An 18,968-nucleotide genomic window follows, 5' to 3' on the forward strand; every position below is an offset into this window, starting at 1 on the left:
ACCCGGACGACACTGGGCCAATTGTGCTCTGCCCCATGGGACTCTCAATCACAGCCGGTTGTGATACAGCCTGGAATCGAACTAGGGTGTCTGTAGTGACGCCTCAAGCACTGAGATGCAGTGCCTTAGAACGCTGCGCCACTGCGGGAGCCCTGTCGAAACCAGTCCAGAACCGCTCAAATAGGGGACTTAACATCTAAGATTGACTTACCCATTAAGCTTATTTTTGAGACAACAGTTTTAAGAGTGGTGTTTCCTATAATAGGTATTAGTTTTCTGTATTAGAGGGTAGATAACTAACACACATCTATTCTGAGTTCAATTAATGTGTCCAAGCTTTTGTTGCTATCATCAAATAACAATCTTGATTTCTCTCTCCCCCCTCCTCTATCGCTCTATTACTCCTTCTCTCTCTCTCCCTCTCTCTCTTCCTGCATTCCTCTCCCCCCTCCAGACCTGGCGCGTAGTGCCAGCCTATCAGAGAAGGAGTTGAAGGAGGCGAGGGTGAGGTCACAGATCATCGCGGCCCAGCTGACCGTCCCGTCTGGCTGCTCCAACTCTCGCGGCGTCCAGCTCTTCAACCGCCGCAAGCAGAGGGTCAACGCCTTCACGCTAGATAGCTGCGGGGAAAGAACGAGGGAACAGGAGAGAGACGGAGATAACAGGAACAACAACCTGACATGGGAAGAGGAGAGGGAGGGTCCTAGTGAAGGGACAGAGACAGAGACAGACAGACAACTGAACTGGAAGAACAGCAGCGGGACAAAACCACCACTCTGGTCGCCACCCTTTGGAAGTGAGGTCACAGGAAGTGACATCATGGAGGACAGAGGTGATGAGCAAATCTACGAGGAAGTGGACGTGACACAAGAGAGACACTTCCAGCCGGTGAACGAGAGAGAAGAGGAGGAGGAAGAGAGGAGTGGAGAGAGAGAAAGAGAGGATATATACGAGGATATTGAAGGTGAAGTGAAGGATGAGATTATACAAGTAAATGACAACAACACTGGTCCAGTCAGAGAGGAAGTGGGGATGAATAGGGGATCATACACATACCCCACAGCTCCCCCTGAGAGCTGGCGTAATGGCTTCCACAGCATCCAGGGCTCTGCTGGAGAGATCCAAAATGGCGGGCGAGTTTCTATGTCCCTGTCCAGACAGACCCCCACCATCGTCAACCGGACAGCCAGACCCTTCTTCTCCCCGCCCACCATACAGCTTAAGTCCCCAGAGGCCAGGAGTCCTGTCATGGATAACAACATACTCCCAGCCCCCTCCTATCCTACCCCCACTCTTCCCCCAGCCCCCTCCTACTCCACTCCCCCTCTCCCTGCTTTCACTGCCACTCGCCCTGTCACCTTCTCCCCTCCTCCCCCTCTTGCCTCATGCTCCATGCCTCCTCTCAAAGCCTTCTCCATCCATCCTCCTCCTCCCTCCCTGTCTCTCTCCAGTCCTCCTCCGAAGTCTGCCATCATGTTCCCTAGGTCTACACCCATCCCCCAGTACAACCCTCCTCCTACAGCTGCCCCAGTGTCCCAATATCTACCCCCCAACCCTCCTGTCACCCAATACATCCCTCCTCCAACCTCCCCCAGACCCAACACCTTTGTCCCCTTCACCCCTCAGCCGATTGGTCAACAGAACCAGCAGCAGCCAATCAAAACGGGCATTCTGGAGAAAGGGGCGGCGGCCATCAGACGATCGTCAACAGCCAGGAAGTCCATGTTCACTTTTAAGGAGAAGCCTGTCATGGCACCCAACCCTGAACTCCTCTCTCTGGTCCAGGGGAATGATGATAGGAAGAAGCACGGCCTCCGCTCCGTTCCCGACCCAGCCCCAGAGGAGGAGCTGCTGGCTCTGGGGGCCGAGGCCTCTAACTTCCTAGCCAGGGAGGAGGTGAAGGCGGAGGCTGCCAACGTGCCGGAGTGGTCCTCCTGTCTCAAGAGCTCCAGGACCAGGGAGCCCAGGGTTCAGCACCAGCCAGAGCAGACCCTGACCAACGCATCAGGGAAGGGGGCCGAGCTGTTCGCTAAGCGCCAGTCCAGGATGGAGAAGTACGTAGTGGAGAACCAGAATGTCTCCGGTGGTGGAGGTGGTCAGATGAGGTCTCCGTCTCCCACCGCGTCTCTACCGCCGTCTTGGATCTACCCATCTAATATGCCTGGCCGGGTCAAAGCTATCGCTAACAACACTGACCTCAGCGCCAGGCTGACCCGGACCCTCCAGACCCCTCAGCCCGTGAACAGGAGGCCCAGCCAGCAGGCATCAACGTCGGCCCCGGTCCTCGCAGAACCACCCCTGGAGTACGGCTGCACCAAGATAGAGATGGACCTCTCCAGGCACCAACCCTACCAGCTCAACTCCTCCCTGTTTATCTTCAACCCAGTCCAGGACTCTACCAGCACCCTGCTGAGCGCTCTGCCCCGGGGGGCCCCGCCACCACCCAAACCCCTGGTCTCATCTGAGGCCTACTCCAGGCAGGCCTCCCTGCCCTCCTCCAACCCTCAGTCACACAACTACAACAGCCTGCCCCGCTTCAGGCCTACCCTGTCACCCTCACTTCAGCCCCCATCAGGAGGAATTGGAGGTAGGGATAACTATCCTCCACAACACGGGGGGACTCCACAGCTGAGGGACCCCAGGATCACCTCTCCTGTCTCTGCCTTCTCTCCGGAGAGAGTGGCCTCTCCTCGGTCGAGCGTCCAGGCACCCAGACCCACATTCTCTGCCAAGAGGGCCGGGATCGAACCCCAGGTGTGGAGGCCTTCTTTCTTCTTCTACTGATAGATTTACTCTGTTTCTACTCTGCTTTTACTCTGCTTTAACTCTGTTTCTACTCTGCTTTTACTCTGAACTGTGTTAACACGACCAAAGTACAACAGATAGACAAACAAGAGAACCTTATTTTACTATATTACACACAACAGATACTGGATACACACACTAGGTTTATTGGATAGCTAGATACTACAGGATTAGACGTCACTGTTGATGTTATTTCACAGTACAAAACTCAACATAGATTATTTCTCTACACCCAAAACGCAAATATTTGGTTGGAGTTCCTTGTGGAATCTTGATTTCATGGTTTGGATTTTTGCTGCTTCATTAGTGATTAAACAAAACAAGTCTGCTATGCAACTGAAAAACAGTTGCTATAGATCCAGAGATCAACAAACACTATGCTATAGATCCAGAGATCAACAAACACTATGATATAGATCCAGAGATCAACAAACACTATGCTATAGATCCAGAGATCAACATGCACTATGCTATAAATCCAGAGATCAACAAACACTATGCTATAGATCCAGAGATCAACAAGCACTATGCTATAGATCCAGAGATCAACAAACACTATGCTATAGATCCAGAGATCAACAAACACTATGCTATAGATCCAGAGATCAACAAACACTATGCTATAGATCCAGAGATCAACAAACACTATGCTATAGATCCAGAGATCAACAAACACTATGCTATAGATCCAGAGATCAACAAACACCCTCTGTATGTTGTAGATTCAGAGCTCAAGTCTAAAAATTCAAAGGAACATTATGTCAGTTAAGAGGGGAGATATGTGGTACTATTTGCCAAATAAAAACCACAAAGTGCACTTGAGCTTTGGAAAAGCCCAATTTTCTGTCAGCTCCTAAATAACTTTGGGATGAGAAATCGGGTTCACACTTTTTTATTTATTTTTACATTGTTTTTCCCATCTCCAGAAAGACTTGAGACAGAGAGATACAAAGCCCTTGAACAGATGCGTTTGGCGTCTAATTTTATGATCTATGATTTGTAGTTTAATACAAGCTTACAGACATGAAAGTATCAGGCAGGGAACTCCCTTTAATGTCTCTGTTTCTAATATAGACTGACTGCTGTTTGAAATTGCACCCCATTCCCTTTATAGTACACTACTTTTGACCAGGTCCCATAGGGCGCTGGTCAAAAGTGTAGTGCACTATATAGGAAATAGGGTGCCATTTGGGACATTGCCTAGACTTCTGATTCTCAGTTTCTCTGCCCTTAGTTGGAGAACCACTAAATGACATACTACTACTGTCCTGTGAGCCCTGGCTCTGAGACTGTTGATGACAGTCATGTACACACTGCACTTGTTCTGCATGCAATTTGACGTAATGTAAACTTCTACGGTTTTACCACTCAACTGATTTATACATAGAACAACAACGAATGAAAATATAACTCAAGAGTGTTTTTAGATTCACCATGTTGATCACTAAACCAGCTAGCTGACAACAACGACTATGGTTTCTCTGTTCCTCTCTTCTTTGATGGACTGATTTCTGTTTTCCTATTAAGTTTCTGTATCTATACACTTCTCTTTTCTGTAGGACTGTTTCTGCATTTATAAACGTTCTGTTTCTCTCCTGGTTAAAGCTTTATCCTTTCTGTTTCTCTCCTGGTTAAAGTTTTATGCTTTCTGTTTCACTCCTGATTAAAGCTTTATGCTTTCTGTTTCACTCCTGATTAAAGCTTTATGCTTTCTGTTTCTCTCCTGGTTAAAGCTTTATGCTTTCTGTTTCTCTCCTGGTTAAAGCTTTATGCTTTCTGTTTCTCTCCTGATTAAAGCTTTATGCTTTCTGTTTCACTCCTGGTTAAAGCTTTATGCTTTCTGTTTCTCGCCTGGTTAAAGCTTTATGCTTTCTGTTTCACTCCTGATTAAAGCTTTATGCTTTCTGTTTCTCTCCTGGTTAAAGCTTTATGCTTTCTGTTTCTCTCCTGGTTAAAGCTTTATGCTTTCTGTTTCTCGCCTGGTTAAAGCTTTATGCTTTCTGTTTCTCTCCTGGTTAAAGCTTTATGCTTTCTGTTTCTCTCCTGATTAAAGCTTTATGCTTTCTGTTTCTCTCCTGGTTAAAGCTTTATGCTTTCTGTTTCACTCCTGGTTAAAGCTTTATGCTTTCTGTTTCTCTCCTGGTTAAAGCTTTATGCTTTCTGTTTCTCTCCTGATTAAAGCTTTATGCTTTCTGTTTCTCTCCTGATTAAAGCTGTATCATTTCTGTTTTCCTGGGACCTGCTTTCTTTTGTTTTGTCTTTCTACCTTTCCTTATTTTCTTCTGTTTCTTCTATCCTGCTGTTTTCCATTCATCTACCTGTATTGTACCTTAACGTTCGGTTCTTTTGCTGCCTTGACTTTTCTGTTGTCGTAGTTTAATGAAGCATATAGTACATTGAACAAATGTAGATCTCTGCAGGAAAACATTTGAAAGCAGTTAGACACAGAATTAATGTTTATTCCTGAAGGCTAACACCCAGTTTAACAGTCAAAGAGCTGGCAGAGTACACAACAGATACATACATCAATGCAAAACAGACAATCAGCCTTTTTAAGAAGTAACAGTTTTAAAAGATTCTCCCTGAAGATAAAGGAAACACCTTGTACAGTATGAGTGATTACACTGCATTCTACAACCTGTTTTTTTGTGAAGAAAGGGTCTTAGCTTTCTAAAAGCCCCCGAGAGTTAAACGCATTCAGACAAATGGTATTACCCATGGCCCCTACCTTCAAAAGAATGGTATGACCCATTGGCCTTTCTTGTCTAGCATGAAAACACTCCAGGCTCAAGGTATAAATTACCCTTAGCCTGACCTGGTGAAATATACATGGCGGACGCTCAGTCAAGCTAGTAGTCTGGACTACTTTCTTATTTAATTCTTGCTGGCACCAAAAGTTTAAAAAAGTGAAATTGGCGACAGAATGCGGTCAGACCATCAAATAATTGGCATACACATTACTCTTACAGAATTTTTACGTGGGCAAGGATATTGGACATTTAATCAAAGCCTATTCGTTGACAACTTGTTTTTAACTAGGACAGAATCATTTATAACAGATTTTCAGAAAACCAGTCCGTATCTGGTGTGACCACCATTTGGATTTGGCTCATGCAGCGCGACACATCTCCTTCGCATAGAGTTGATCAGACTGTTGATTGTGGCCTGTGGAATGTTGTCCCACTCCTCTTCAATGGCTGTGAGAAGTTGCACGATATTGGCGGGAACTGGAACACGCTGTCGCACACATCGATCCAGAGCATCCCAAACATGCTTAATGGGTGACATGTCTGGTGAGTATGCAGGCCATGGAAGAACTGGGATATTTTCAGCTTACAGGAATTGTGTACAGATCGTTGTGACATGGGGGCCGTGCCTTATCATGCTGAAACATGAGGTGATGGCGGCGGATGATTGGCACAACAAGTGGATCTCATCACGGTATCTCTGCGCATTCAAATTGCCATCAATAAAATGCAATGCCCATATCATAACCCCACCGCCAACATGGGGCACTCTGTTCACAACATTGACATCAGCAAACCCACACTAATACACGCTGTTTGCCATCTGTGCAATGTTCATGCTGTTTAATTAGCTTCTTGATGCGCCACACCTGTCAGGTGGATGGATTATCTTGACAAAGGAGAAATGCTCACTAACAGGTATGTAAACACATTTTTGCACAAAATGTAAGATAAATACACTTTTTGTGCGTATAAAACATTTCTGGGATCTTTTATTTCAGCTCATGAAACATAGGACCAACACTTTACATGTTGCGTTTTATATTTCTGTTCAGTATAGTATGTATAAGCTGGAAGTCGAAGCTTAAGTGTTGTCCATTAGTTTACTCCAATTAGGGGAGGGTGGTAGGGTTAGGGGAAAATAATAATGGAAAATATATTTAAAAATATATGGGTGATTGGAAATGATGCAGACAATTACATTGATGGAAGCCACAATCTTTCTGCAAGAGTTACCCTTAGGGCCTAGGTACAGATCTAGGATCAGCCTACTCTTTCCAAATCCTAACCTTCACCATTATGGAGTACAACGCAAATGGTCAAAACTGACCTGAGATCAGTCTATCCTGTCTATACACACCATTCACATACAGTGGCTTGCGAAAGTATTCACCCCCTTGGCAATTTTCATATTTTGTTGCCTTACAACCTGGAATTAAAATAGATTTTGGGGGGGGTTGTATCATTTGATTTACACAACATGCCTACCACTTTGAAGATGAAAAATATGTTTTATTGTGAAACAAACAAGAAATAAGACAGAACTTGAGTGTGCATAACTATTCCACCCCCCCCCCCCTCCAAAATCGATACTTTGTAGAGCTACCTTTTGCAGCAATTACAGCTGCAAGTCTCTTGGGGTATGTCTCTATAAGCTTGGCACATCTAGCCACTGGGATTTTTTTCCCATTCCTCAAGGCAAAACTGCTCCAGCTCCTTCAAGTTGGATGGGTTCCTCTTGTGTACAGCAATCTTTAACTCATACCACAGATTCTCAATTGGATTGAGGTCTGGGCTTTGACTAGGCCATTCCAAGACATTTAAATGTTTCCCCTTAAACCACTCAAGTGTTGCTTTAGCAGTATGCTTAGAGTCATTGTCCGGCTGGAAGGGGAACCTCCTTCCCAGTCTCAAATCTATGGAAGACTGAAAATGTCCCTGTATTTAGCGCCATCCATCATTCCTTCAATTCTGACCAGTTTCCTAGTCCCTGCCGATGAAAAACATCCCCACAGCATGATGCTGCAACCACCATGCTTCACTGTGGGAATGTTGTTCTGTGGGTGATGAGAGGTGTTGGGTTTGCGCCAGACATAGCATTTTTCTTGATGGCCAAAAAGCTACATTTTTGTCTCATCTGACCAGAGTACCTTCTTCCATATGTTTGGGGAGTCTCCCACATACCTTTTGGTGAACACCAAATGTGTTTGCTTATTTTTTTCTTTAAGCAATGGCTTTCTTTTCTGGCCACTCTTCCGTAAAGCCCAGCTTTGTGGAGTGTATGGCTTAAAATGGTCCTATGGACAGATACTTCAGGGTTATCTTTGGTCTCTTTGTTGCCTCTCTAATTAATGCCCTCCTTGCCTGGTCCTTGAGTTTTAGTGGGCGGCCCTCTCTTGGCAGGTTTGTTGTGGTGCCATATTCTTTCCATTTTTTTTTATAATGGATTTAATGGTGCTCCGTGGGATGTTCAAAGTTTCTGATATTTTTTTATAACCCAACCCTGATCTGTACTTCTCCACAACTTTGTCCCTGTTTGGAGAGATCCTTGGTCTTCATGGTGCCCCTTGCTTGGTGGTGCCCCTTGCTTGGTGGTGCCCCTTGCTTGGTGGTGTTGCAGACTCTGGGGCCTTTCAGAACAGGTGTATATATATATATACTGCTCAAAAAAATAAAGGGAACACTTAAACAACACATCCTAGATCTGAATGAAAGAAATAATCTTATTAAATACTTTTTTCTTTACATAGTTGAATGTGCTGACAACAAAATCACACAAAAATAATCAATGGAAATCCAATTTATCAACCCATGGAGGTCTGGATTTGGAGTCACACTCAAAATTAAAGTGGAAAACCACACTACAGGCTGATCCAACTTTGATGTAATGTCCTTAAAACAAGTCAAAATGAGGCTCAGTAGTGTGTGTGGCCTCCACGTGCCTGTATGACCTCCCTACAACACCTGGGCATGCTCCTGATGAGGTGGCGGATGGTCTCCTGAGGGATCTCCTCCCAGACCTGGACTAAAGCATCCGCCAACTCCTGGACAGTCTGTGGTGCAACGTGGCGTTGGTGGATGGAGTGAGACATGATGTCCCAGATGTGCTCAGTTGGATTCAGGTCTGGGGAACGGGCGGGCCAGTCCATAGCATCAATGCCTTCCTCTTGCAGGAACTGCTGACACACTCCAGCCACATGAGGTCTAGCATTGTCTTGCATTAGGAGGAACCCAGGGCCAACCGCACCAGCATATGGTCTCACAAGGGGTCTGAGGATCTCATCTCGGTACCTAATGGCAGTCAGGCTACCTCTGGCGAGCACATGGAGGGCTGTGCAGCCCCCCAAAGAAATGCCACCCCACACCATGACTGACCCACCGCCAAACCGGTCATGCTGGAGGATGTTGCAGGCAGCAGAACGTTCTCCACGGCGTCTCTAGACTCTGTCACGTCTGTCATGTGCTCAGTGTGAACCTGCTTTCATCTGTGGAGAGCACAGGGAGCCAGTGGCGAATTTGCCAATCTTGGTGTTCTCTGACAAATGCCAAACGTCATGCACGGTGTTGGGCTGTAAGCACAACCCCCACCTGTGGACGTCGGGCCCTCATACCACCCTCATGGAGTCTGTTTCTGACCGTTTGAGCAGACACATGCACATTTGTGGCCTGCTGGAGGTCATTTTGCAGGGCTCTGGCAGTGCTCCTCCTGCTCCTCCTTGCACAAAGGCGGAGGTAGCGGTCCTGCTGCTGGGTTGTTGCCCTCCTACGGCCTCCTCCACGTCTCCTGATGTACTGGCCTGTCTCCTGGTAGCACCTCCATGCTCTGGACACTACGCTGACAGACACAGCAAACCTTCTTGCCACAGCTCGCATTGATGTGCCATCCTGGATGAGCTTCACTACCTGAGCCATTTGTGTGGGTTGTAGACTCCGTCTCATGCTACCACTAGAGTGAAAGCACCGCCAGCATTAAAAAGTGACCAAAACATCAGCCAGGAAGCATAGGAACACAGAAGTGGTCTGTGGTCACCACCTGCTGAACCACTCCTTTATTGGGGGTGTCTTGCTTATTGCCTATAATTTCCACCTGTTGTCTATTCCATTTGCACAACAGTATGTGAAATTTATTGTCAATCAGTGTTGCTTCCTAAGTGGACAGTTTGATTTCACAGAAGTGTGATTGACTTGGAGTTACATTGTGTTGTTTAAGTGTTCCCTTTATTTTTTTGAGCAGTATATATATATATATACTGAGATCATGTGACCGATCATGTGACACTTAAATAAAGTCCACCTGTGTGCAATCTAACTAATTATGTGACTTCTGAAGGTAATTGGTTGCCACAGATCTTATTTAGGGGCTTCATAGCAAAGGGGGTCAATATATATGCAGTTATTTTTTTCATTTCACTTCACCAATTTGGACTATTTTGTATATGTCCATTACATGAAATCCAAATAAAAATAAATGTACATATTGTAATGCAACAAAATAGTAAAAACGCCAAGGGGGATGAATACTTTTGCAAGTGACTGTACAGGTATTTATATTCTTGGCTCTGACATTGCTCTTTCTGATGTCTTTTTAAACGTATGGATGATGTGTGCATTGTTATTGTTTTGCTAGATATTACTGCACTGTTGGAGCTGGAAACATAAGCAATTTGCTGCACTGGCAATAACATAAGTAAAACTTTGTATGCGATCAATAAACTTTGATTCATTTTGATTGGTATAGGGGGTAACTTCAGAGTTACACTGGTTCAAGTGGAAAATAAAGCTCCCGAAGAGCCTAGGCAGGGTAACAGCAAATCTTGATAACATTTGCTCAAAGTTCATGTTGTCCTTAGGGCAAAATAGGCACAGATCTAGGATCAGCTTGCCCATGCCAAATACTAAATGTAACCAGTAGGGGTTGAAAAGTGCAAAACTGACCGTAGATCAGTGCCGTACTCTGAATCTGATGAACACTAGTTCAAGGTGAAAAGAAAGCTCCCCAGGAGTCTTTGCCGGGTATCAGCAAAGCCTGTGAGAGCTTAACATAATAAGAAACTCTCTTGTAAAAGCAGGCCTACTGTACCAAAGCCAACATAAGTCTAGGGAACAGCATATCTGCCAAGCTCTTCAGGAGCCTAGGGAACAGCAGACCTACAGTACCAGGCTCTTCAGGAGCCTAGAGAACAGCATATCTACCAAGCTCTTCAGGAGCCTAGAGAACAGCAGACCTACAGTACCAGGCTGTTCAGGAGCCTAGAGAACAGCAGACCTACAGTACCAGGCTCTTCAGGAGCCTAGAGAACAGCAGACATACAGTACCAGGCTCTTCATGAGCCTAGAGAACAGCAGACCTACAGTACCAAGCTCTTCAGGAGCCTAGAGAACAGCAGACCTACCAAGCTCTTCAGGAGCCTAGAGAACAGCATACCTACAGTACCAGGATCTTCAGGAGCCTAGAGAACAGCAGACCTACAGTACCAAGCTCTTCAGGAGCCTAGGGAACAGCAGACCTACAGTACCAAGCTCTTCAGGAGTCTAGAGAACAGCAGACCTACAGTACCAGGCTGTTCAGGAGCCTAGAGAACAGCAGACCTACAGTACCAGGCTGTTCAGGAGCCTAGAGAACAGCAGACCTACAGTACCAGGCTCTTCAGGAGCCTAGAGAACAGCAGACCTACAGTACCAGGCTGTTCAGGAGCCTAGAGAACAGCAGACCTACAGTACCAGGCTCTTCAGCAGCCTAGAGAACAGCATATCTACCAAGCTCTTCAGGAGCCTAGAGAACAGCAGACCTACCAAGCTCTTCAGGAGCCTAGAGAACAGCAGACCTACCAAGCTCTTCAGAAGCCTAGAGAACAGCATATCTACCAAGCTCTTCAGGAGCCTAGAGAACAGCATATCTACCAAGCTCTTCAGCAGCCTAGAGAACAGCATATCTACCAAGCTCTTCAGGAGCCTAGAGAACAGCAGACCTACCAAGCTCTTCAGGAGCCTAGAGAACAGCAGACCTACCAAGCTCTTCAGGAGCCTAGAGAACAGCATATCTACCAAGCTCTTCAGCAGCCTAGAGAACAGCATATCTACCAAGCTCTTCAGGAGCCTAGAGAACAGCAGACCTACCAAGCTCTTCAGAAGCCTAGAGAACAGCATATCTACAAAGCTCTTCAGAAGCCTAGAGAACAGCAGATCTACCAAGCTCTTCAGGAGCCTAGAGAACAGCAGATCTCCATAAAGGTTAGTCAACTCGGCCAAACTGCTGTAACGTGAGAGGGACACTGAAGACCAGGTGTCCTGTTTGGTTAATTAAGGGAGCTCACACACACACACACACACACACACACACACACACACACACACACACACACACACACACACACACACACACACACACACACACACACACACACAGATTGGAGCTCATAGTCTGGGTTGCTATGCAGTCTGTTTTCAGCCCGACTTGTTGTTTTCTTGTCAAGGACACCATGTAACATGGTTAAAAACAGTTAGGTAGCCAAGTCTGTGAGCTGAATGAATATAACTAAATTCCTCTGTCGATCATGTTCAATATATTCAAATGTTTTAAATGGACAGTTCACTATCTTTTCCTTAAATACACCCAGTGGTGGAAAAAGTACTCAATTGTCGTACTTGAGTAAAAGTAAAGATACCCTTAATAGAAAATGACTCAAGTAAAAGTGAAAGTCACCCAGTAAAATACTACTTGAGTAAAAGTCTAAAAGTATTTGGTTTTAAATATACTTTAAATATACTGGTAGATATGCTGGTTCTGAGGTCATTCTGTAGTGTCACGTCTTGACCAGCAGAGGGCGTATTGCTTAGTCTTGGTCAGGATGTGGCAGGTGGTTTGTGTTTGTTGAATGTTGTGTTGGTGATTGGGACTTCCAATTGGAGGCAGGTGTGTATAGTTGCCTTTGATTGGAAGTCCTATATAGGTGTGTGTGTTTGTCTTTGGGGTTGTGGGGAATTGTTTTTGCACTGCGTTTTTGGATAGCCAGCAAAACTGTTGTTGATCGTGAGTACTGGTTATTGTTTTGTTTTTCCCTGTGGATGCTTTTCATTTTCCAATTAAAAGAATGAGTATCCACATACCCGCTGCGCCTTGGTCCTTTTCTATCCAGTATGACATTTTCAGCGACGAGTACGACATAATCTGTGACATGTAGCCTATACACTAAGTGCTACCGGTGCTGTTTTGTTTGGTCTGTTGTAGATTTCAGTTCTTACAGCACTGTCAATCAAAAAAACACATCTTCCCTCATTTAACATTTTTAATGGTGCCTTACATTCATGTCTCTTTACCCTAGATTAACATTATCATGGTGCCTTACATTACTGTCTCTATACCCTAATTTAACATTATCATGGTGCCTTACATTAATGTCTCTATACCCTAATTTAACATTATCATGGTATTTTACATTCATGTCTCTGTACTTTTAATCTCTCTCCACAGATGAGGAAGGAGTCCCCTCCGACCACGACCCCCGCCACCACCCCCACCAGGACACCGCAGTTCACCCGTCGGTTCAGCAGCCCAGAGGGACCCCCCACTTCCAGGCCCCTCCAACAGGCGACAGCCACCTCCCCTGCCTCCCCACCCTGGGAGACAAGGTGCAAGTCACCCACTGTGGTCAACCAAGCCACCAAACCCTTCTCCACAGCCTCTTTATCCAGGCCTAAACCATCCACTACCACTTCACCTATATCGCCTGTATCTCCCTGGGGGTCCCGCTGTCAATCCCCTAACATCAACCAGACAACCAAGCCTTTCTCCACCATCATCTCCAACTCTTCCTCTTCCAGACCCTCTCACCAAGGCACCATCCCCTCTCCTCTCTCCCCCTCACCCCTGTCCCCTCCCTGGGGTTCCAGATGCCAGTCTCCCATCGTCAGCCCCAGCCCCAACAACTCCAAGGCAAACCATCGCCTGTTAGCCAAGAACATCATCAACGCCGCCAAACGTAAAAACAGCCCGTCCCCAGGTGCTCTGAGCGGCCACAACCTCCCAATCTCCCCACTAGGTGACAACACCACCCACCAGCACCACCAGGGCTACGACCACCAGCACCACCATATCAGCTCCAAACCACCCTTCAGCCCCTACCAGTCCAGGGCCATGGGGTGCCAGTCCCCCCCCTTCACCAGCCCACCTCCCACCCCTACTGGGGTGATCCGGTCCCCAGTAAGGCTCTACAACACCAGGTCCCTCACTGACTCGGATGCTTCAGTGGAGTCGGAGGACTCTGGGCTGAGGTCTCCAGGACTGCAGCGTACCCACAACACCAGTCCCCGGGGCTGGGGCGGCAGCCTGAGGGTTAAGAGGGGTAGTTTTGGCACCGACCTATAGGGGGAGCCGGGGAGAGAGGGTCAGGAGAAAGGACCACTGAGCTTACCCAATAAGAGAAGAAGAGAACCCAGAGAGGACATTGATAAAGGGACTGGTGGGTTTTGGGCAATTCTTAATTTCATTGATGTATAGGAGCATCTAAGATGGAGGGCTCAGAGCTTGCCTCACAGGTGAGATATGGAAAGGACTTTGAAAGGAACTGATCTTGTGTGTTTGTTACTTTGGAGCATCCAGGAGTAAGGGATAATATGATGCCCTTACAACACAGCTGGGACATAGGTTGCTTCTATCTGGTGATTCAAAAGTCCACTAAAACCCACCGATTTGTCTGGCTGGCTATAGAAGAGTCCAGGACCATCAAGCTCAGAGTTAGCTCAACAGTGGGATTACTGAGAGGAGATTGAATGGACAATTCACTGTTGCCTCTGCCTCTCATTCTTATAAAATACGTTATACATTTATTTCACAAAAAGGAAATTGAAGGGATTCTAAAATCCAAAGCGACCTGTCCGCAACTTTATATTTGGATGATGTCATTGAAAAAATTAAATGTGTTGTATTCAGGAATTGCTGAAATGTAAACCTAGCTTACTTGCATTTGACTACGACAAAAGTTCAATGAAAAATACAATTATTACAGTAGCTCACTTATGCTTACTCTAAATAATTCTATATTCTCATTTGAGAGAGGCTGTATTCAAAATGGTACCCTATTCTCTACAGGATATAGTGCACTACTTTTGACCCGAGCATTATGGAACCTAGTCAAAAGTAGTGCACTATATAGGTAATATGGTGTCATTTGGGATATATACAGAGTATTGATCAGTTTCAGTACCGTAGTAGTGTCTCCAGGGAGGCAGGTATAGGAGTTTTGTAATATAATATTACAGTTTACTGGACTATGCTTTCATCAAGAAATCCCTTTGAAAGTTGCCGTGATATTTAGTAGATTAAGAAAACAAAGATGGACTATACTCTTCCCTCTGAATGAGTACGTAGAGATAGAATGGGTAGAGTCAGAGCCATATATTTATATTGACATTTTATAGATATGGTTCTGGTTACATTGTAGTTTCTCTACCATTCCATAACCTTACTATGCAAAGAATCAAGAAACATTGGCGTTATTGTGGTATTGATAGCATCACAAATGGCCCCAAAAAACATACACTACAGTATATCCTTTTTAGTGAACAGGGAAACAAACGTACACTACAGTATATCCTTTTTAGTGAACAGGGAAACAAACGTACACTACAGTGTATCCTTTTTAGTGAACAGGGAAATAGCAAACGTACACTACAGTATATCCTTTTTTGTGAACAGGGAAACCACAACACTTCTTATGCAGTCTTTACCTATCGCAGTGCAATAATGCATCTATCCCCTCTATATACTGTATATACAGTTACTGTATGTTGTTTTATGTACTGCTTTGTTTCAAATGAATGTACACATTGGCAGGTAGAAGAGAGACAGACAAAGAGGAAGTTTGTGTAGGTTTACAGTATATGTTAACCAATGGGACACAATGTTATCGTTTCTAATAATGATATGTCTACTGTCCGGGCACCGACAACATACAAACAATGACTGGGGACATGAAAATGACAACAAATACAGTATGTAGAAATACTACATTCTGAGTGATCAATATGAAACCAAGGTTTTGTTGTCACTAATGTTGTAGGGACAAACATCTGTGTGTACCACAACGATCAAGGTAGCCAATAGGAAAGATTAATAAAAAATAAAAAAGGCATTCCACAAGAGATGGTTGAGAGAATGTTGCAGTCAGATGTTAGGTTTGGGATCAGACGATAGGAGTAGGTTTGTTAAATGACCAAACTCTTGCTGAAGCAAGGCCCTGTATTCCACATACAATACTCTAAATGCACATGCACATTTCAGTTTGCTTTAGATTTTGCATTTGAACAAGTTTCACTTGATTTTGTACTTCTTTGATTCATTCTATATTCCTATTGGCACACAGTATCGGACTGACTTTGATTGGCTGAAACAGGTGTCATTCACAAAAGAAACCACACTGTTCTCCATAATTGTCATAGTACCACAATATAATAGCCTGTTTATGTTATACAGTTAAAAAACAATTATCAGTAAATGTAAACATTGCACTTCAACCCTCAGGAGGCATTGTGTATTTCAAGGCGGGGGGGGGGGGTCACCAAGGCCACCAAGGCCACCGACGTCATTCCACATCTCTCCCTCCGGCCCCGTAGTGGATCACAAACAGAACAGGACCACAGGAATGGTTCTATCATTGTCCCCTAAACACATAGGACTCTTATGTGACCGCTGCATCAGCAGATTACTGACTAGTCACATGTGGGCTGTATTCATTAGACACCAAAAAGAAGAAGAAAAAGGATAGAAACAGGAAGGGACTACCTGAGCTTGTCCAATAAGGATTTGTTTTCCATTGCACAGCATTTTGCTACAGTGTGCCCTGATGTGTTGAATCTCTGACTGACAGGGACAGCTGGTATTATGGTGACTTGGCACCTTGGGTAAGCAGGAATAACCTTCTCACTGTCATGGCTGCGTCTTAAATGGCATCCTATTCAGAGTAAACACATTTAGCTACTTGGTTTTCCTTGTGACAGCGAAGGTTATTGTCAGAACATTCACAACAGGAAAGGGGAAATGCAAAAAAAACACCCAAATGCTACGAACGGGAGAAATCAACAATATATCAACAAAACAATATAGAGCTATCGGGGTATTTCTGGTGCAGCCACTGTGGGTTTGTTTCAGCCTTGAGTAAACCCCCCCTCCCCTGAGAGTCTCCCCCTGCCAATCAACACAGGAGCCACTGTGGGTTTGTTTCAGCCTTGAGTAAACCCCCCCTCCCCTGAGAGTCTCCCCCTGCCAATCAACACAGGAGCCACTGTGGGTTTGTTTCAGCCTTGAGTAAACCCCCCCTCCCCTGAGAGTCTCCCCCTGCCAATCAACACAGGAGCCACTGTGGGTTTGTTTCAGCCTTGAGTAAACCCCCCCTCCCCTGAGAGTCCCCCCCCCCGCCTATCAACACAGAATGGCTATGTCCCAATCCCAAGTGTTGATTGTAATTAGTTCTTAACAGAATGTATTTTAACAAAAGGGGGAGATTTTCTTGAGTTTGGGACACAGATTTGGTAATATGACTAACAACCAATGATGTTGTGTATGTGTGTATCAACAATAGGTCTCATGTACCCCTCCTTAATTATGTGTTATTTAAATAACGGAACACAAAACAAAATAAAAGTGCTGACACTAATTTTATCAATGTTGTGTATGTGGTCTCTGTATCGCTGTCTCTTTTCACTTCAGCTCACTAAACACTTCAGTTACATTACAACAGTAGGAAGGGCCTATGTAGAGGCTAATCAGGGATATTACAACAGGAAGAAGACTATGTAGATTTTGAACAGGCTAATCTGGGAATACCTAAATTCATGGTGTTCTGTCACGATACATAATGCTACACAGTTACCATGGTTCTTATCCATACTCATCGTTTTTTATAGTATAGGACAGAGGAAAAGGACTATAATGACATACTAACTCAGAATCATTTAATGCAGCAAAACAGCAGCCACCAAGAGAAAATCAATACAGATAGCAGCTAACAAGAAAACACAAGTCTGTCAGGCAGACCTCTGGGCTTTCTGAGCCCCTTCGACGATCTCACCGGTGTCTATAAGAGATCATCTTTTCTGCATCTTAAATGGCACCCTATTTCCTAAATAGTGCACTATTTTTGACCACGATACATAGGTTTCTGGTCAAAAGCAGTGCACTATATAGGGAATAGAGAGTGTCATTTGAGATGCAGCTCTCTCCATCTCACAAGATGAATGTATTCATGAGGGAAATCTGTCATTCACACAGCCAGCTAGTGAGGACAAACTATATTGATTCTAGAGTTAAACATCCACTGGCTTTATTTACATTTCAAGAACTATGCAGTACATTTTTAAGAACAATTTTTTATTTACAATGACCCAGACAATTGTGCACCACCCTATGGGACTCCCAATCACAGCCAGTTGTGATAAAGACTGGATTTGAACCAGGGTGTCTGTAGTGATGCTTCTAGCACTGAGATACAGTGCCTTAGACCACTGTGCCACTCAGGAGCCCAAAGTTAGCCTCAGGCAATCCTAGAGTATTGCTATATCTATTTTAATATCTAATTTGTCATGAAAACATAGCCAGACAGTAGCTACACATCATCTTGGGGATACTGACTTATGGAAATCTGATTTGATGTAGCCTACATATTGGGCAGCTATACACATGTAAATGAAGGAGTTATCATAATTAGATGATTTACAGCCATGCATAGACTGCCACCTGTAGGACTAAAGAGGGGAGTTTTAATGACCAGTATCTTCCCCTGTAGTAATCTACCATAACACCAGGTTGCAGTACAACACAGGTCAGATATGGACAGGTCAGGAATCACTGATATAGCCTGGCTGACACAACCCACAGTGACTCACAGCACTGGGAAAGCTGTGACACACAGCTGGTCTGGAATGGAGGCCATTTGTTAAATGCAATATTCGCTCAGAAATTGATCTACGGCTTTGATTGGTTCTCTCAACTGTTTTCTTTCCCTCAGGGGTTGAGACGTGTTGTTTCAAATCAAATACATTTTGGGGGGGATTTGAAAAAATCCAACTGTTGTTATGGAAGCGGGGGCTGTGTTTGGCTGTGCTTGAGTGAGAATAGACACAGAGAGCCAAGATGTAAAATCACATCCCCCTTCATTATAGATGCATTATGCCGACAAAGTCAAAGACCAATTTCTTCCAGACTGATGCCAGGAGGATCTGGAGAGTTAAGTGTTAGCCAGACTATCAGTGATAGGCTCACAGCCACAGCACAATCTTTCCCCCCATACATTTAAAATTGCTGCACATATTGTCTTATTCTGTATTGCTTAATTTTTTTTTGTTTTAGTGTAGTAGTTGTACAAGGTTTACATGTCATAAAAAAAAGTCACATTTTAAACGGTCAAATAACAAATGCAACAA

At 44.8% G+C, this 18,968-nt stretch overlaps 1 protein-coding gene across 1 annotated transcript in view; it reads left to right on the forward strand.

Moving 5' to 3' along the window:
• LOC106591766 (uncharacterized) overlaps window positions 1-17,208 on the forward strand; it is a 66,913-nt gene extending 49,705 nt beyond the window's left edge. The window contains exons 4-5 of the mRNA XM_045724244.2: window positions 455-2,754; window positions 13,024-17,208. Coding sequence (XP_045580200.1) covers window positions 455-2,754; window positions 13,024-13,917 — 3,194 coding nt within the window. The 3' untranslated portion in view covers window positions 13,918-17,208. The remainder of the gene's footprint in view (window positions 1-454; window positions 2,755-13,023) is intronic.
• The last annotated feature ends 1,760 nt before the right edge of the window (window positions 17,209-18,968 follow it).

Source organism: Salmo salar, chromosome 09 (assembly GCF_965601325.2).
Source record: "Salmo salar chromosome 09, fSalSal1, whole genome shotgun sequence".
NCBI classification, from domain to species: domain Eukaryota; kingdom Metazoa; phylum Chordata; class Actinopteri; order Salmoniformes; family Salmonidae; genus Salmo; species Salmo salar.